This window comes from Manihot esculenta, chromosome 9, assembly GCF_001659605.2.
Source record: "Manihot esculenta cultivar AM560-2 chromosome 9, M.esculenta_v8, whole genome shotgun sequence".
Classification (NCBI taxonomy): domain Eukaryota; kingdom Viridiplantae; phylum Streptophyta; class Magnoliopsida; order Malpighiales; family Euphorbiaceae; genus Manihot; species Manihot esculenta.
In genome coordinates, this window is record NC_035169.2 from 16,487,841 (window position 1) to 16,507,627 (window position 19,787).

At 25.4% G+C, this 19,787-nt stretch overlaps 1 protein-coding gene across 1 annotated transcript; it reads left to right on the plus strand.

Annotated features, from left to right (window-relative positions):
• Positions 1-11,086: 11,086 nt before the first annotated feature.
• Positions 11,087-14,508, plus strand: LOC110622384 (ubiquitin-conjugating enzyme E2 22). The gene is made up of 7 exons (XM_021766868.2): positions 11,087-11,234; positions 11,568-11,649; positions 12,058-12,202; positions 12,286-12,363; positions 13,072-13,184; positions 13,370-13,473; positions 14,058-14,508. Exons 2-7 carry the CDS (start codon positions 11,647-11,649, stop codon positions 14,422-14,424), a joined length of 810 nt encoding a protein of 269 aa, XP_021622560.1. The 5' UTR covers positions 11,087-11,234; positions 11,568-11,646; the 3' UTR covers positions 14,425-14,508.
• Positions 14,509-19,787: the final 5,279 nt, after the last annotated feature.

Below are 19,787 nucleotides of genomic sequence, written 5' to 3' on the forward strand. Positions count from 1 at the left end.
TGAAATTAAATACAAGAAAAAAAGTCTACTTTGCAATCTATTTAAGACATACTTTTGATGAAATTGCTGGTTTGAGTTATTGACAATATTATAAGTCTAAATCTATTGGTTTTGAGTATATTCTTTTGGTTTAACCCTTTCGAATATTTGTTAATAGTCTAGGTTCAGTTTTGGCTTCCATTAGAAATTTATTTTATTTTCATATTAGCATTTTCTTTTAATCTTTGTCATCCTTACTTCATTTCATTTATTAGTATTCCATACACATAGGATGATATAGTGCATGATACTTCTTAAATTGCATCTTTGACATATTTTTACTATCATATACTAATATTTTATTGTGTGCGTATTTGCCTCTAGATTTTGCTTTTATGTTTTAGGATATCGATGTTTAATTCCTATTATTATAATCTTATTAGTCTTGTATTGTGTATTACTTCTACAGCGCAACACTTTTAAGTTGAATAACGATAGGTAAAAAGCTTGAGTGGTGAGTTCATAAAAGGGTAACATCCAACTTGTGAGTGAAACACGAGAGTAAAACACCTTTTCGAGAGAAACACGTGAGGGAGCATGTAGGGATCAACTTTATTTTCTTTTATTTATATATTTTTTTAAAAAAATTTTAGGATAGAAAGTAAAGAATTAAGAGGTGATGGCAGGAGATTCAATGAATCATTTCAAAAATACTTGGAAAATTATGATGATTTTATGAAGATCTTGGAAAGAGCCATTCAAGAAGAGAATAAAAGAACCACTAATAATGATGTGGATCAATTTGAAAATAGTGAAGAATGTGATTCTGAATCCAAACATTGCCATATGGAATAAAGCTAAGAAGATGAAATATAAAATATTTTAATAGATCAAGTTCAAGAAATCCAAGTTGCAACCAATATGAAAATAATTTTGAAGACGTTAAATCTGAGCAAAAATTTGATACTTCTAACTCTAATTCAAAGGATTGTTTTATTGAAAAAATCCAAGCAGTTAAAATAGAAGCTCCTTCAATATAACAAAGTCATGACAATAAAGTTGCTTCTAAGATTGTTGCTCAAGAACACAAGTTCAAAGATGAGTATGTGTACATTGATCTTTTTCTCACTATTATGCTTGATGATTCGATCGATCATTTCCTCACTATTATGCTTGATTTGAGGACAAATCTTCTTAAAGAGGGAGAAGTTGATACGTGCACAAGAGGGCATTACTTTTCAACAAACTAAGATATACGAAAGCTCCAAAAAATTTTAAACATACTAGCTATGAAACTTGAAACCAACTTCTGAATCATCCAATATCAAATTATCATAGGTAGAAGAAAAATATTCGAGATGAAAACTATATGTGGAAAGCATGAAAACATTCACGAGAAATTATTCACAGTACTTTGCAAAGAAGCAAGCAATGAGATGATCAAGTTTAGAATGCATGGGAACCTACCAAAGGACTTGAAAATCAACTAAAAGAGTCCAAAGGAAGTAAAGAGTTATAATACACGAACTGCAACTCATTTGGAGTGTGCAGCACCTATTTTGGCCATATAATCCATTTAAGCCGAATTGCGCTTAGGCTCATTTTCTTATTTTGGTATTTTAGTATTTTATTAAATTTATTTTTAATTATTTTGGCCCATTTAAGAAGCTAAATTTATTCAGCCCATATATAGAGATTAATTCTCCAAGTTCATTTAGAAAAATTATCTTAATCTTTATTGAGAAATATTTGACTGTTTGATTAAGAATTCTTTTTGCATTGGAATTAATCTTTTTATCACGAGGATAATAGTTTTAGAAGACTATAAAAACTCTTTAAATGGCAGCCATGAATTAAGATTTGTTTATGAATAATTATTTTTTTTGTTAATAAAATTTTAGTGAAAATTTTATTTAATTTTATGTTGCGTCAAAAATTAACATTTTATCTAGATTAGTAACTTTACAGCGATTTCACCGTTGTTTTCTTGTTTAATTATCTATATTTTTGTTTATTTATTATTTAAGAATATAGTAGAATACTTTAATCTTGACATGTAATTTAATATTATTGTGTGATAGAAATTTTAAATTGCATTATTAATTTAGGGTTCTGCATTAAATATAATATTTTTCATGTACATCCATAGAAAAAAATTTTTAGTATTTTACATCAAACAATAAATTAAGTTGAAATTGGAGTTAATTTTAAAATTTCATTCATCTAAATCAACGCATACATTATATCATTTACACCCAAAATTAACATGTTATTAACGTCTGCGAGAATTTTTTTTTTTTTTTGAAATTAAGAATCTTTGTATTTATTAGAATTTACAATAAACTTTTTAAAAAGTTCTCTATTGTTGTTTTACATGTGTATGGACATAGATGCAATACATTTAGATCTAAAAATACCATTTATGGTATGAAAAATGATTGGGTTATTAGTTTATTCTTTTATTAATTATAAATCTTTTACAACTTTACCAAAAAAATTATACAATTTAAAATTCAAATAGAAAATTCTCTCTTTTTCATAAAAAAAAAGTACAAATTTCAATAATTTTGGAGGTAATTACAAAGTGTTGAAAATGGTAGGTTTTTTATGATTATCTCTAATTTTTCTCCACTTTCACTTTCTCATTATTATTCTCATATTCCAATAGGTCCCATTCTTTTTGTTTGAATGATTTTTCTTTTTTCATCTTCAATAAACTATTTATCTATTATTGAAGAAAATCTTCATTTATTCTTCATCTCCATTTTCATATTCATCATAGTTTGGCTCTTATTCCTTTCAGATTTTACATTTGTCTATAACTATAAATAATTTTTATTATTCATATAAATCAATAATCAACAAATTAATTGATATTACGGTGTGTGACTTAATTTATCATATAATTTTTTTATAGTTTCATTTTCATAATTACGAATCCAATTAATATATATATTTTTTAATTTATGATGTTGACTGTGTTTTCTTTAACAATTTGAATTTAATAAATTAAAATTTAATTATTTAATAATAACAATTTCATTTTAAATGTAAATTATAAAATTTTAATTTTGAATATATTGAATTTTTATTAGTAATATAAGTTTCTATTTTTTTTATAAATTCAAATAATTTATAGGAAAAAAGTGTTTTTATTCATATTTGTTTTTTTACAAAAATCTTGCATAGTGAAGTATGGTTTTCTTTCAAAAAAAAAAAATAATTATAATAACAATTAATTTAACTATTTTATTTAAATTTAAATTATAAAATTTTAATTTTTAATATATTAATTTTTTATTAGAATTCTATTTTTTATTTTAATTTAATTTAATTAAATATAATGTATATAACATAATTTTAATTTTAATTTAATTTAATTAGATATACTACACATAATATAAATTGATTTTAATTTAATTGATCTATATGTTTTAGATATAAAATGATTTTTATCTTAATTTAATTGATTCACTTTGTTTTAATACTAATTAATTTTAATTCAACCGATTTATTTTAGAGCTGACATAATATAAATTAATCTAGTAAATATGAGATTGTTTTGAATGTAATTAAATTTAATATAAGTAATAAATATAAAATAAATTGTTTTTAATTTAATTAACTTACTTTAATTGATATAAAGTGAATTGATCTTAGTTTAACCGACTCATTTTATAATTCATAGAGTATGAATATATTTTAATTTATATTACCTATATATTGGATACAAATTTATTTAATCTTAATTAAATTTAATTACAATGGTAGATACGATATAATTTTTATATTGATTCAATTATATAAAATATAGTGAATAAAAAATAAATTAATTTTAATTCAATCGAGTCACATTCAATAAATATAAAATAATTTTAATTTAATTTAATTAAAATTACAATAAAATGACTTGATTGTAATTTAATTAATTTATTTTATAACTAATATATTATAAATTAATCTTAATTTAAATTGACTCAAATATAATGAAAATAATATAAATTCACCATCAAGCATGCATAGGATTAGTCTTATGGTAAATATATCGGAATAAATTTAAGAGATCTCAGATTCTACTCTCTCAATTTTCAATCTCCATTTTAGAAAAAAAAATCAATAAATTAAAACTTTTATATTTTTATTAATAAAATAGGTATAAATGAATTATTTTTAGTTTTTATATCTTAAAACGTTGGTTAAGGATATTATATTTTTTTTTATATAATTGATTTCATATATTTAATGAAATTTACACATTAAATTTCATATGTTATATAATTTTATTTTAATATGATACATATATTTAACCAAAAAAATCATAATATATGTATTAATAGTTTTGATAATAATGAAAAATACAAATACGAATATGATTTAAGGTTTTTTTTATAGAAAATATTTTTTAATATTTGAATACTTAAAAATTTAATGAAAAATATTTTTTTAAATTATATTATTTTAAAGAAATTGACTTTTCTTAATGGAGAAAGTTATTTTTCAAATTTTAAAAATCTTATTAAGTTTTTATATATAAATTTATTAATAGATTTTATTTTTAATATTTAAATTAAATAATAAATTATTTTATTAAAAAATATTTTTTAAATATAAATTATTTTTTATAAATAAATGGAGACTTAATTTATTAAATGTGAAATTATTATTGATAGTTAAATAAAAAATAAAATTATTTAAAATTGATAAAAAATTATTATAAATACTTTTTATCTTTATTTTAAAATATTTTACTAAGATAATTTTATTACTTTTAAAATAATTATTATTTTTATCATAATTTTAACTCCTACCAGTTTCAATTTTATAACTTTAAATATTTCTTTCTCAAAAGAAACAGTTACATTTCAGAAGAATTTACCTAAAATTTTTATTATTAAGATAATAAAAATATTTGTTATATCTATTTATATTCATAAAAAAAAATTATCACATTAAGTATTTTTGTCAAAAATTATTTGTCAGACTCTAAATTACTTTCATCATCATATAATTTTTGATAAATAATATTGTTATATGAATAAATATATGATAAATAAAATATTATGATATGGGCATAATAAAGATTCTAATAAATAAAATTACAACTAATAAAATTATAAAAAAATAATTTAATAACTATTTACAATTTTATTATTAAACTAACAAAAAATATTTATTACACTTATCAATGTTAAACAAAACTATTAGGTTAAATATTTGTATTATAAATACTACAAATTACTATCATATTTTTTACAAAATTATTTTCATTATAGTTTTGACAAATAATATTATCATACGAATAAATATATCATAAGTAAAATGTTCCGCAATAAATGCTCTAACAAAACATTGCAAATTAATAAATTTACAATAATTTCATTAGTATTTACAATTTCATTATTAATCTAACTAAAATTATTTGGCATATTTATCTATATTCACAAAAAAAAAAAATACCACTTTTTATATTTGTATAGAGAATTATTTCTCACACTGTTATATTTTTTATAAAATTATTTTCTATTATTATATAATTTTTGATAAATAATATTATCATATGAATAAATAATGATAAATAAAATATTACCACAATAAAAACTCCAATAAATAAAAAATTATTTACAGTTTTAACAAAAATAATTTTATTACGGTATATTATTTACTCTTTATAAAATTATATATTTTGATCATTAAATGAAAATAAAATTGTGACAAAATATTATTTATTATGATAAAAAATTATCTTGTTACACACAATTTTTTTAATAAATTAATTTAAAGTGATAAAGTAATGTTATTATCATAAATAAATAGGTATGATGATTAAGTTTTTCGTCATTATTATACGCTTAAAGAGGATAAGTATTTACTTCTATTAAATCGATTTTGATCAATTTAATTCGATATTGAATCAAATTAATCGATACTTAGTCCTAAATAAATTTACTTTGACAAACTTAATTACAAAATCAATTAGTAAGATATTCATAATTTTTTAATTTAAAATGACAAATTATTTTATTGAGACAAAAGCTAATTCATGCTCTCTGAATACACTATTATCAATTTCAATCATATTTTAACATTTAAATAATTAATAACTAAAATAATGAATAGTTTATCTCTTATTTATAAATAAAATTTCACATACAAACGAATAATCAATTTATAAATAAATTTGTTTATATATGATGCAAACTGCTAATTAGTTTATAAATCTATCTGTAATACAAATAGGTAGTATGTTTAATCCGTTATAATTTAAATGACTTATCCATTTATAAATTCATTTATAACTAATCCGTTAAAAATTTTATTTATAATTCAAATAGTTAGGTATAATCCAATGGACCTTATTTTTTCGATTTAAGTTTGTTTATTAAAAAAATTTATAAGTTCAAATTCAATTTGTAGAATATTTAATGAATTCAAGATTGATTCAAGCTCAACTTAGTGGTGAGTTCTTAGTTAAGCTCCATTACTAGCGATGGTGAGTTCTTAGTTAAGCTCCATTATTAGCGAGAGCTCAAAAATAATTTAAAAATAAAATTAAATAAAAATATTTTAAAATTAAAATATTTAAACTTTTTTATAGGTTCCATATAAATGTCTCATATTATCATGTACTAGTGTTGAAGAAAGAGGGGCCTTCTTTGTATGGGGAATGAGAACTCCTCCTAACTTATGATTTTACCAATGTGGATAGAAATAAATTAGCAAATGAAAATATAATTTATTTATAAAATTGAATGATACAACCATACATGAAATCTATTTGTAATACATACAAATGATTTCTTAAACGGAGGTATAATTTGTTTGCAAAATTAATTAAATAAACACAATAAAATGTAATTTATTTATAAAATTAAATATATACAAATAGATATGTAATCCATTTATAAAATTAAATAGATACCGACAACTCTTTAAATGAATGTAAAATCCATTTGTAAAATTAAATTGACAAATAAAAACAAATATGTAATTCATTTATAAAATTAAATAAAAACGAATATGTAATCTATTTGTAAAATTAAATAGACACAGAAAATTTCTTAAATGGACTTGAGAGGTCTAAGGTTTCTACTCTCCCAACCCCTATTTCAAAAAAAAGAAATTAAAAAAAAAATAAAAAAGAATATATAATCTATTTGTAAAATTAAATGAAGACAAGTAGATTCATAGATAAAAATATAATCAATTTGAAAAATTAAATAGAAATAAATAGCTTTTGAAACGGACGTGTTCATTTGTAAAATTAAATGGATTTATTAAATAAATATAAATCAATTTATAAACGGATATATAATCTATTTGTAAAATTAAATGGATATAGATAAATTTATAAATAGACATATAATTTATTTAAAAATTTAAATTAATACAAATGGATGTATAATTTATTTATAAAATTAAATGGATATAAATAAATTTATAAATTAATATTAATTTATTTATAAAATTAAATAAATATAAAAGATATAGTAAAATCAATTTATAAAAAAAATATTTTTTAATATTTTTTTTTAAATGACTAGAGTTACAAACAAATTTACATTCGTTTATAAATTTCATTCATTTAGAATTTTGTAGTGTTTGTGCTTCATTATTGTAACTTTTAATGCAAATGCTTTACATTGTAAAAAAATAAAAATTAATAATATAATAAATTTTATTCCTTTTATTTTCATATTTATATTATAAATGGATATTGCTTTATCTATATATACCTACATATTTATATTTAAAACTAAATAAAATTTTTAGATTTGCCTCTGCATGAAAATATAACAAGGGAAAGCCATTGAGAGAATGTGATATATTCTAAGAGGAGCTTATTTTCAATTTTCTCAATTAATTCCAATACTAATTGTAATACCAAATGGTAATGGATGAAATATTTTTAGATATTTAATCTGGATGAATTTAAATAATTATAATTGAATTTGAAATGCCTTTAAATTTAAAAAATAATATCTATTACGGATTAGAATTGGGTTTAAATTTTATGTATCGGTATTTATTATCCGAATTCGTTTATATAAATAATTAATTTAATATAAAAATATATTTTACAATTTATAATTTTTTATATATATTTTTATTTAAAAATTAAAAATTAAATATTTTTTATAAATAATTTTTTATATAAATTATTAATTAAAATATATAAAACTAAATACATTAAATAATAATAATGAAATTTAAAATGTATTAAATAATTTAAATTAATTTCTAATTAGATTTACAATAAATTTAAATAGCATTAACATAAATAAGTTGAAATTCAAATAATTTAATTTTTTTAGATATTCTACAATTCACCGATGGTAATACTACATTAAGCCACTTGACATCAAATTAATGATTATACAGATATTGCATATTTTAGTCCAGATTTCTAGTAGAACTAGAATGAAAAATTGGCAAAAACCTGAATCGTTCTTATAGAATGACGTCGTAAATTGAAGGGGCACCGCCAACGGCTAATTGAAAGGAGACATGACATTCCAACGGTCAAATGGCCTGAACTTGAGCCCCAGTTTTCAAATAATTATTATTATTTTAAAATTTTAAATTTTATAAATAATGGTTACCAAACCCATGTCCCGACAAACTACCGACTTGGGCACCCACCGAACCCTCTTTTCTTTCGAACCTTTTCTGTCCATTTAATTTGTATGACTGAACTGCCCTTGCACAATCTTCCCAAATTACCGCTTCACCCCCTCATTCAGATTTGAAAATATTTTACAAAACAAATTATGCATTAATTTAATTTTATCTTCAAATATCTATCAAATTCATGTAGTTTATAGAAATTATCAACTTAATTTTATTTCGAGAAACACTTATGTTTTATTTTTTAAAAAACAATTAGAATATCTTATACTTTTAAATTATTTAATAAAAATGTAAATCAAATTATTTTAATTTCTGAGAAATATAAATAATTAAAAAGTATAAGTACAAAAACAACATAAAATTTAATACTAAATAAGTTTGATTAAATTTTTATTTAATAGAAAATTAAGAGTCATTTTAACAGAAAAATTTATAACATTTGTTATTACTTTTGCCGCATTTTATAAAAAAGCACATTAAAAAATAGTAATTACATAATGTTTAAAAATTTAAAATTAAATTTGATAAATTTAATATAAAAATACTAATATATTTTTTTTCTTAAAAAACAGTTTTAATCCTTAAATTATAATGCACAATAAGCATTAAATGGCTTCACTTCACAAAACATACCTATATTATAAATAATTAATTTTATTAAAATGCATAAACTTTATATTTATTTATCTTATTGTTTATGTAACAAAAATTATAAACAGTTATATATTCTATGCAATAAATTTTCACATATAGATTAAACTACTTAATATATCCTTCATTCCACATATTTATTTATTTTTTTAATATACAATCTTTATTTAAAATTAGTAACTTTTAATTTCAATAGTAATTTTATAATATGCAAATAAATAATTAATTATTTGAAAATTTAATAATACTTTATTTCTAATTTATTTGTTTATACTCTATTTAGTTTACCATTGAATTATTAAAAATAGTCATTAATTAAAATTTATTTTAGAAAATAAAATTATAATAGAACCCATTAATATATATTTGTGAGGGCTAAGAGTAGTTATTAGACAAAAACAAATTAGTATTTTTCTTTTCCTTTTTGTGGAAAGAAACAAAAGCATTAAAAGTGACAGACAGTTTGGGAATTCTCCAACGAGACAAGGCGAATAAATTAGGGTATTATCAACGTAAATTTGGAGGAATATCGGAAGGTCCAGCTAGAAAAAAGTTTTAATTAAAATATTTAAAAATAAAAATATTTCTAAATGTTACCCACGAGCAGCCACATAGCGTGAATGTCACTGACGACAAATGCCAGAAGTAGGGAAATTCACGAGGAGTGAAGCGCGTGAAAGAATCCTCCACCATCGACTATAAATCTTCAAGATCTAGGTAAGTGACCCGTTATTTCAACCCTAATCATTAAATAAATATTAATAATTGAGGGATTATTTATTTTTTTAGTAAATATTTTGAAATTTATTATTTAAAAGTTAATTTGATACGGAATAATAAACTCAATTTCATAGTTTACTTCTTAAAAGAATCTTATCCCTATTTAGGTATTATAAATATAAAAAAAATTTAATTTAATTAATTTTTATTCACAGCCATTTCCCTGTTTGAAATAAATTTAAATTCTTAAATTTGAAAAAATTATTTTTAAAACAAAAAATTCATGCAAATAAGTATAATTTTATAAATCTTGATCCATTTTATTTGAAACGTAGTCTCCGTTGGAGCTGCTCATTTGATAAACTCTTAAATAGACTAAAATATCCCCAGATAAGTGGGTTTATTTTTTAAAATATAAGCAAAAGAGAATTTGATATATAAAAAAAAAAGTCCGATAATTTATAGTCAGTATTTTATGAAAAATACATATTTTTCAACAATAAATTTATAAACTGCAACATAATATTTAATTTAAAAATTATAAAATTTATTTTTTTAGAGATAAATATTTAAAGAAGAAAATTCGAATTTCAGTCACTAATCCTCCACTTAAAATTAAGAACTTTATAAAAATTTAAGTGAATTTATTTTTCTTTAACAATTCTTTTAATTTGAATAAAAAAAATAATTTTTTTTAATTTAAAATGAATTGAAATTATACATAATTATATAAAAATTCATTTAAATTTTTTACTTTTACAAAGTAAATTTAGACGTGTCTCATCCACTAGATGCTCATCTACTGGGTGCTGAGTTTTATATGTTGAATTTATAATAAATTGATTGCGATGGCCATTTTTTATGGGAGAATTATTAATGATCTCATTGCAAATGAAAGAAATTTTCTGTAGATTTTTTAAAACCATTTCCTAGTGAAAGGTTAGTGCAGTCTTTACATTATCAGTGTAAGCAAAAACCGGTAGAGACCTAGGGTGGAAAGAGTGAACCTTTTTTTTTCACTCAAATGAAATGTACTTGTATTTAAATTAAAATAAAAACGTCTCAAAAAAGAAAAAAATAAATAAAAAAAGAAACTTCCTTCTGTATAAATGGTAGTCTCTCTCTGTCTCTCTCCCCTTCTCTTGCCAATCATTCCAAGGAGAGAGCGCTTGCTCAGCCTTGAGTATTGTAATACACATTACATTACACATACGGCTCTCTCTCTCTCTATCTCTCGTTGGACGGCTGGAGAACAGGTGATTTCTCATCTTGGTTTTCTTCTTTCATCTGTAGTGGTTAATGAATGATCAATCTATGTCTAAATTTTCAATGTACTACTAATCCAAGTTTTTTTGATCGTTTTGGCTGATTGTGAATTAATTCCTTTCGTATGTCTTGATTATTATTGATATATTAAATGATTCCGATACTGTGTTTCTCTGTGTTCCAATTTTTTTGGTTCATCTGCTTGAATGGTATGATATACTTTTGTGTTTAGTGTTTTGAAAATCCTGACCACTTTTCATGCCTGTTTTCCAAATTGGAACAAACTGCTAAACTGAAACAATGAATCATCTTGCTATTTACAGGTTATTTCATCATTTGGTGAAGTTTTGGCACATCATTTGCTGATTGTTAGCCGTGAAAACAATTGTTTCTTTTGTAGCCATGGTAAGTTTTTCTCCATTCATGGAGTGCCTTCACTCTCTTCTTTTCCTTGGGTTGGAGTGACACAATTGTCCATTCAAGGGTCATGGATAGAGAAATCTGCTGCATAATTTTACCCAAGAATTGCTTTGGTAAATAAATGCGTCATGCTAATTAAATTCACTCAAGATTTATTAGACCCTTTATTTGCAAAAGGAATTTGGTATATTTTCCCCTATGTCCATATTATTGCTTGCTTGCTTCCTTGATGATTTTTTAGAAGTAAATTTTTGTAGAATTTTATGAACTTGACAATCATCAGTTAGTCTTGGATTGGTTAATGGATGTTACAAACGACAGTGATCATATTTCTCCCACTTGTATATAACAAGACCTCCAACCTTACAGTGTGTTATTTGACATTTTTGTAAGGCAACAAATGAAAACCTTCCTCCAAATGTAATAAAGCAACTTGCCAAGGAGTTGAAGAATCTTGATGAATCACCGCCTGATGGTATAAAAGTTGGAGTTAATGATGAGGACTTTTCAACCATATATGCTGATATTGAAGGGCCAGGCATGAATCTTTCTCTTTGATAATTTACACTCCCTAATACGGATTTGGGTTTGTTGGTGAAGTTTGTTTTTTTGGCCTTGCAGCGGGAACGCCATATGAGAATGGACTCTTCCGAATGAAGCTGTTACTCTCTAGCGACTTTCCACACTCTCCACCCAAAGGTTTGTGAATAAACATGTTGATTAATTATTCTTCATCATTGTTTATTCAATTTAGTGGGCAAGGAAGATTTTCTTTTGGCGAAGGAAAATTTGGTGTTAATTGGCTGCTTTTCTTTATATGATAGTGTAGAGTTCAGTTTGGCTTTATTTGGAATGATTTATTTTATAAAAAAGAATTCAGATGAATTCTAAAAAATCATGCATGATTCAATTTCTTTTAAAACAAATTATTTGCAGTTAAAAATATCAAATTCTTAAATTACAAATAAGAAAATTGATAGAAAAAAAAAGCCAATAGAATTGAATTCTTGTAAAATTCTTGATTTCAAATAAGGACGGTGTCAGGAACTTTGCTATTCTAGCTATGTAGCTATTTTGTATGGACCCAATGACCAAAAAATTTCAAATTTGTACCTGCATTTTCATTTTTTTAGCTCAAATTTTTAATTGTATCAATTTTATTCTCAAGCTTTGAGTTAGTTTAACTTTATTAATCATCTAAACATTAATGTTTTGTGCTAGTCAGAGCATGCTATCTTACTGATTTATGTATTTGACCTATCACATGAATTCACTGTTACAATTAAAACAAATGTTAAAGGTTGAAGATCATATTAATAAAATTAAATGTTTTGATTAAATTTGAAAATGTGTTAAAAGATTTGCAATTTTTTTTATATATGTTGTAATTTTGAAATGTTGTTGAAGGGTATTTCCTGACAAAGATTTTCCATCCAAATATTGCAACCAATGGTGAGATTTGTGTCAATACATTGAAAAAGGACTGGAATCCAAATCTTGGACTACGACATGTTCTCATTGTAAGTCTTTTTTTTTTTTTGAACTTTTGTTGAGTTCATACTTCAACTTTTCATTAGTTAATACATGGGAGCTGTTCAACAGAGATGATTTGAGGACTAGAGAGTTTGAACTCTTTCATTGTTTTCTTTTCTATAAAAATGAAAATACATGTTGATTCTCCTTCACTTTGTGCTTTTGATAACAGGTTGTGAGATGTTTATTGATTGAACCATTTCCAGAATCAGCCTTAAATGAACAGGCTGGCAAAATGCTCCTTGAAAACTATGAGGAGTATGCTAGACATGCCAGGTAAGCCAGGATTTTTTTTTTTTAATGTGGTGTTGTTTCAGTTGAAAACAAGAGAGCTTCACATATTTTGAAATTTTCTACCATGGAAATAAAGCAAGATGTTGAACCTTCAAAATATTTCTAAGCATGCAAGGATGATCCCTTTATTATATGGAACAAACACTCTTGGGCACTCTTGTTTTTCATAAAGCTAATTATGGTTGTGTGGTCAGAACTTTATGACATGCTCTGTGATTATACCAAGGGTGCAAGCATTGTAAGATCGAGATTATATGAGAACTAGTTATTAACCGTTGACTCACATATTTGCATATAGATTCATATATGTTCGTTTATACATTTTAAATTGATTCTGTACATATTTCGATACAAATATTTAAAAATTTAACAGTAATTAAACTCGTTCTTATGCGAAACAAAGCTTGTATTATATGCACTTTTTTGTATTAAATGACTGATTTGTGGAATGTGGGAAGGAAATCACTTCATTTCTTATATATAATGTCATGGATTAGTCGTGTGAATAATGTTGAGTTATTGCTCGGAGTTCATTGAATATGGAAATTTCTGCTGATTCAAGTCAGGCTATACACTGGAATTCATGCTAAACCGAAACCTAAATTAAAGTCAGGAGCTATTTCGGAGTCTACTACAGCTTTAAATGTTGATCAAAGTAATTCCTCCGTTCTCAACAATGACCAGAAGAACACAGCAATTGCTCCAGTGATAGCATTGCCATCTCCATTGGCTCCTTGTACAGCAGCCACAAAAGGAGGAAACGGTCAGGAACATTCATCAGCCATTGTTCCAGTGGCTGAGACAGGAGATGGTGAATCTGAGACAGTGGCAACACCAGTAGTCAGTACTCAAAAGAAGGAAAATGGAGCAGCCAAAGTTCAGGTAGACAAGAGAAAAATGGATGCAAGAAAGAAGAGCTTAAAGAGATTGTAATCATAGATGTAAGGAAAGGTATTGTGATGTAAGGAATTTCAACTGGGACAAGTGATGGATTAAATCCTCTTTATTTCAGTTGCATTCTGGTTTCCGAAGAAGAAGAAAAACACTATCCTCTTTATTTACTTTACATTATGGTTTCCGCAACAAAAGATAAAAGTGATTTGAAAAACCTTAAGGGTGGTTCAGTTACTCTCGTCTTGCGCATGGCACAAAATATTTATAATTAGGTTATTTAAATATATGTTAGCATGTAAAGGATGGCAATGAGTATTCACGTTTGTCTCAACTCTATCAAAATTCAGTTTAAATTATTTGACCTGAGAATAAATTATTATTAATAAATAAATATTATAACTCATTAGTTTTAAGGAAATTACAAAAATTGATAAAGTGTTACTTTTACCGTTGTGTCATAGTAAATAAAAAAAATTCATCTACCAACATTAAATATCATTGATGTGCTAAGAAAATTATATATCTATATGTAGTTTTGTAAATTTTTAATTAAAAGTCTAAACTTAAATTTATAATAAATAGACAATTATCCGAGCGGCACTTTTAGTAGGAGTGAACAGTATAGTGATCTACAAGAATAAATTAAAAATCAACTTTAATGAATTTATTAAAATTAAATTGAGAAATCAAATTTAACTGAATTACAAAATTTTTATTTTATTGGACAAATTTTTTATTTAAAATTTTATTTTTAGTATTCTAAAATTTAATTTAAATATTTCAATCTTAATTTTTATCTAATAATATAACCAAGAAAAATTAATACAATAAATTGAAAACTAAAAAAAAAAAAATTCATAAATCATATTCCCTTTCATACAAAAATTTTAAAACATATATCATCATGATTAAAAAACTTGAATATATATCAATATCCATCAATCTATCCATCATATTAAAAAAAAAAACATATACTATTATATTCATTACTCGGTTGGATTTTATTTTTTTATTTTTTTTTAAATGAAACTAAATTGATATCATTAAAATTCTTAAAAATAAATTGAAACTAAAAAAAAAATTAAAACCAACCAAAATTTTAAATTAGATAAGTTTAATTAGTTATTTCAATTTAAACGGAATAATGTTTGCTTTTAATTAAGATCATAAATTTTGATGATGCAATATTAAATATTTTAATTTTTTCAGATAAAAAATTTATTTTGTTCCTTACAGTATTAACCAAAAAAATCTTGATTTTTTATTTAAATAATTCATTCGACTATTAAAATAATTCAAACATACTACCGAGTATATTATGAAAAAAATAATATATTACAAATATCAACAATTGAATTATTGATTTAATTATAGATAAAATATTATAATTATATTTTTAATTATTTTAATAAAATAAATCTTTTAATTTTTTTTTAAAAGAAATCAAATATGTTCTTAGGACATACCATTGAAATCATAAAATAGAATAAATAAGTTTTTTAATTTTTAAATACAAATAAAAAGATATTAAATTATAACTTGCTTAAATTAAAGTCCATTTAAAATCTATGGACGAAATTTTATAGTATATGAGGTTTTCGTTAGTTATTTTATATATTTAATTTGTAATATAATGATAAATATTTAGTGTATTTTAAAATAAATTGATAATTATACTTCTTCATTGAATGGTTCAAAAAGTTTTTCATTATTTTTACTATTATTAACATTAATAATATTACTATGATTTGATGAAACATGATGATAATTATTTATGAATAGGTGAATAGAAAATATGGATATTATATTTTACACTAGATTTAATTTGATAGTAAATACATCTAAATAAATTTAAAAGATCTTATATTTTACTCATCAAATTCTCAATTTCCATTTCAAAAAAAAATATTATATTTTATTTGAATAATTTAATAAAAATTAAAATAATTTTATATATAGGAACTATATTTTATTTCGGTAATTTAATAAAAATTAAAAGAAAATGAAAATTAAAAAAATAAAAAATTAAAATTTGTGATTTTGAAATTTAAGATTTCAATCATTAGTAGTTAGTCAATTTTTCTTGCAAAATATTAATTTTCATTAAATTTCAACTTCGTTCGCTCTTAGTTTTAAAAATGTTAATAGTTTCTCTTGTTTTAATTAAATTAGAATTTTAATCTAAAAAAAAGAAGAAAGAAAAATTTAAAAAATGAAAAAAGACAAAAATTAATTTCAATTTTAATTTTTAATTTTCTTTTTGTACTTTTCACCCTTGCTTCTTTTTGTACAATTAGTTAAAGAATTTTACTCTTTTTGATCTCAACCATCCATTTTATTCTTTAATTCTTGGCCATTAGATTTAGGGCTTTTGATCCCTATATAAACCTTCCTATTTACTGTTCAAAAGGAGGAGATTTTGGACAGAAGAGTTGGGGGATCACTCTGAAATTAACCAAACCAACTCTCTCGTTTCTAACATGAGTTTTCTTCCCTGAAACGACTTGATATCTTGCCGTTTGGCTCCTCTCCATTTCAATCAATCTGCCCCTTCGAGATTGAGCTCCTCCCTCAAACTTAGGGATGGCAGGCAGGCGGGTTTTCACGGGTACCCGATCCGCCCAAATCCTATTAGGACGGATTTGGATTTTTACAAAACGGATTTTTGCGGATTCAGATTTGAAAAATTTTACCCCTCTCGGATTCGGGTAGGGTTTGGGATTAGGTGATCGGATACCCGTTACCGAACCCGATTAACTATACTAACAAAACTAACCCTAATCCCTAATTTATTTTTTCATTTTACTCTGCTTTCCTCTCTCCGTCTGCGTCTCTCTCCCTAGCTTCCCTTCCCATAGTTCTCAGTCACGCCTCTCCCCCACTTCACTGACGACTGCCGGCAGCCCAGTCGGCACCGGCGACGTCTCCTTTCTCTCCCCAGTCGACGATAAATCTTCTCTCTCCCCAGTCAGCGATATCTCATTCTCTCTCTCCAGCGGCGACATCTCCGACTTTCCAGTTGAAGACATCGGCGATATCTCCTTCTCTCACATCGGCGATATCTCCTTCTCTCGCATCAGCGATATCTCCTTCTCTCTCTCCAGCGGCGATATCTCCGACTTCCCAGTTGAAGACAACTCTTCCCTCTGCTCGGTCGGCATGGGCGATATCTCCTTCTCTCTCCCTAGTCGGGCGAAATCTACTCTTTTCGATTTACGCTTCTCTCCCCAGCACTTCACTGACGCTAGAGACAACCCTTCCTCTCCTCAATCGGCGACATCTCTTTGACCGGAACTCTGTTCAGGTTTCAAGATCTTTTATGTGCATGTTCTTAAAGAATTTTAGAATTTATGAACTATTAATTTGATTATTTGGATATGTTAAAAAATCTAATTATTTGCTATTTGATTAATGTAATACTGTTGATTTTTAGAATTTATGGCCAATTAATCTGATTATTTGATTATAAATCATTATTTGCTGGGTTGCTGAGTTGCTGGTTCTTGTTATTGAACATTTCTCCTCAACTGTTAGATAGTTTATTTGGTAGTTTTTGTCATTGAATTGAATTAAAAAAATTATTTGATGGGTTGATGCGTTGCTGGTTCTTGTCATTGAACATTTCTCCTCTTTGTGCAACTGTTAGGTAGTTTATTTGATAGTTTTTGTCATTGAATTGAATTAAAAAAATCGAATTCAGGTATTGTGGTATTGTATGTGTATTGTTAAACGGATTTGAGACGAGTTCGGATAGTAAAATTAAAATATTAAACGAGTTCGGAAATTATATATATAATCCGATTCGAATTTGGTTATTTTGCTGTAAGCTACCAGTTTACATCCCTACTCAAACTCAATCTCTACTCCACCACCAGAACCCATTTCACCAGCCCCGACACTCCTTTCTCTTCCTTCTCCCTCATCTTCGACCACATACACGCCCTGTTCCGTGACCGGATGCCAATAGTCTTGCCCAGCTCGTCCCTTTACGTAGTAGAGTCGGTCGCCCATTTTCTTTCACCTCAGTAGCAAACCAGATACATCCAGTCCCTCCACCTACGCCCATTCTCTCTCTCACAGCCCCGACAGTCCCATTCCCTCAGTCATCTCAATCCTACCAGCCAAACCCATTTGAAAACAGACCATTGCTCTCCCTTCGCACAAAGCAAAACACCAAGACTCAATCCCTCACTATAGCACCGGACGAAATCGCAGCCTCTCCCCTCTTTTGTTCTCCAGAGCCCCGTCCAGACGGAGCAGCTGCGCTTCACCCTCGTCGAGAGCCCTTCCATCTCAAGCGTCCCTCCATCGCAGCAATAGACATCTGATACAAAGAGTGACAGCAACCCAGCCGTCCGCTCTTTGAAACTGTAATTCATCTGGGTACAGTCCAGAATCTTTGCGTTTCGCTTCTCTTGGCTATGTTGTTTAGAAACGGTTAGTTTGATTAATTTCCATTAGTCTATTTATTTCTGCATTTTTTTTTTTTGGTTCAGATTTTGGTATTTGGAGATGTTTGTGACCGGATGGGTTTATGAAGCTGTTGATCGGGTGTGGTATTGTGATGAGCATAGTGAAAATGGTTGTTGATAACTCATTGAGCTTTGACTGGAGAGTAATTTAGTCCAGGTGTCCGATCGAGGATCGGAGTTATTAAGAGGGATTCAACCGGAGAGCAAGTCTAATTATGGTACGAGCCTATCAGGTGTTCATGGAGCTTATCAGGTGTTCGCATGAACACCGATAGAGAGTTAAATTACTGAATTATGGTAAAAAAATAGATAGGCCCGTATGAATGGTTTGGTTTTATATGATAGTGATAAGTGATATGGAAATAAAGCAGCAGCTATGCGTCGATAAGAGAAAAAGGAATATAAAAGATAAGGTCTCAACTATTCAGGCTAAATTCATTCATTCATATTAAAATTCTACCTTTTTTTAGACATCATATTATTAATTTGCGTCGTCTATGGAAACGAAAGGATTTTTCTTGTCGCCGGAGTTCTCATTCTCACTACATCTATTGAGATTTATATGATCAATCACGACGAAAATTACATCAGAAGCATTTCAAACGATTTGAGCTCTATTCAAGAATGACCGCACTTCTTATTCTCTAACTATGTGGTGTCACAAGATAGAGAAAGATCCAAGAATCACCACCTACATCAAAAAGTCACATTGCGAAAGTCGGACATAGAAAGATGTCGATATAAAGAAAAAAGGCAACGCAGGGATGATTCACAAATTATGAAAAAAAGGCGTCATATCTAAGTTGCACGGTCACTTCTTTAACTTAATATATTTTCATTATCATAATTAGTTATAAAATTAAGATTGTAGACGAAAGCCTTATATGTATGAGACTGAACATGATAGTATACTGAAATAGTTTAAAGGCA

Excerpts from the sequence above, each read along its gene's own strand:
- LOC110622384 (XM_021766868.2), top strand. Across the intron at positions 12,364-13,071 it reads TCCACACTCTCCACCCAAAG|GGTATTTCCTGACAAAGATT; the intron begins GTTTGTGAATAA and ends ATGTTGTTGAAG. Across the intron at positions 13,185-13,369 it reads GACTACGACATGTTCTCATT|GTTGTGAGATGTTTATTGAT; the intron begins GTAAGTCTTTTT and ends TTTTGATAACAG.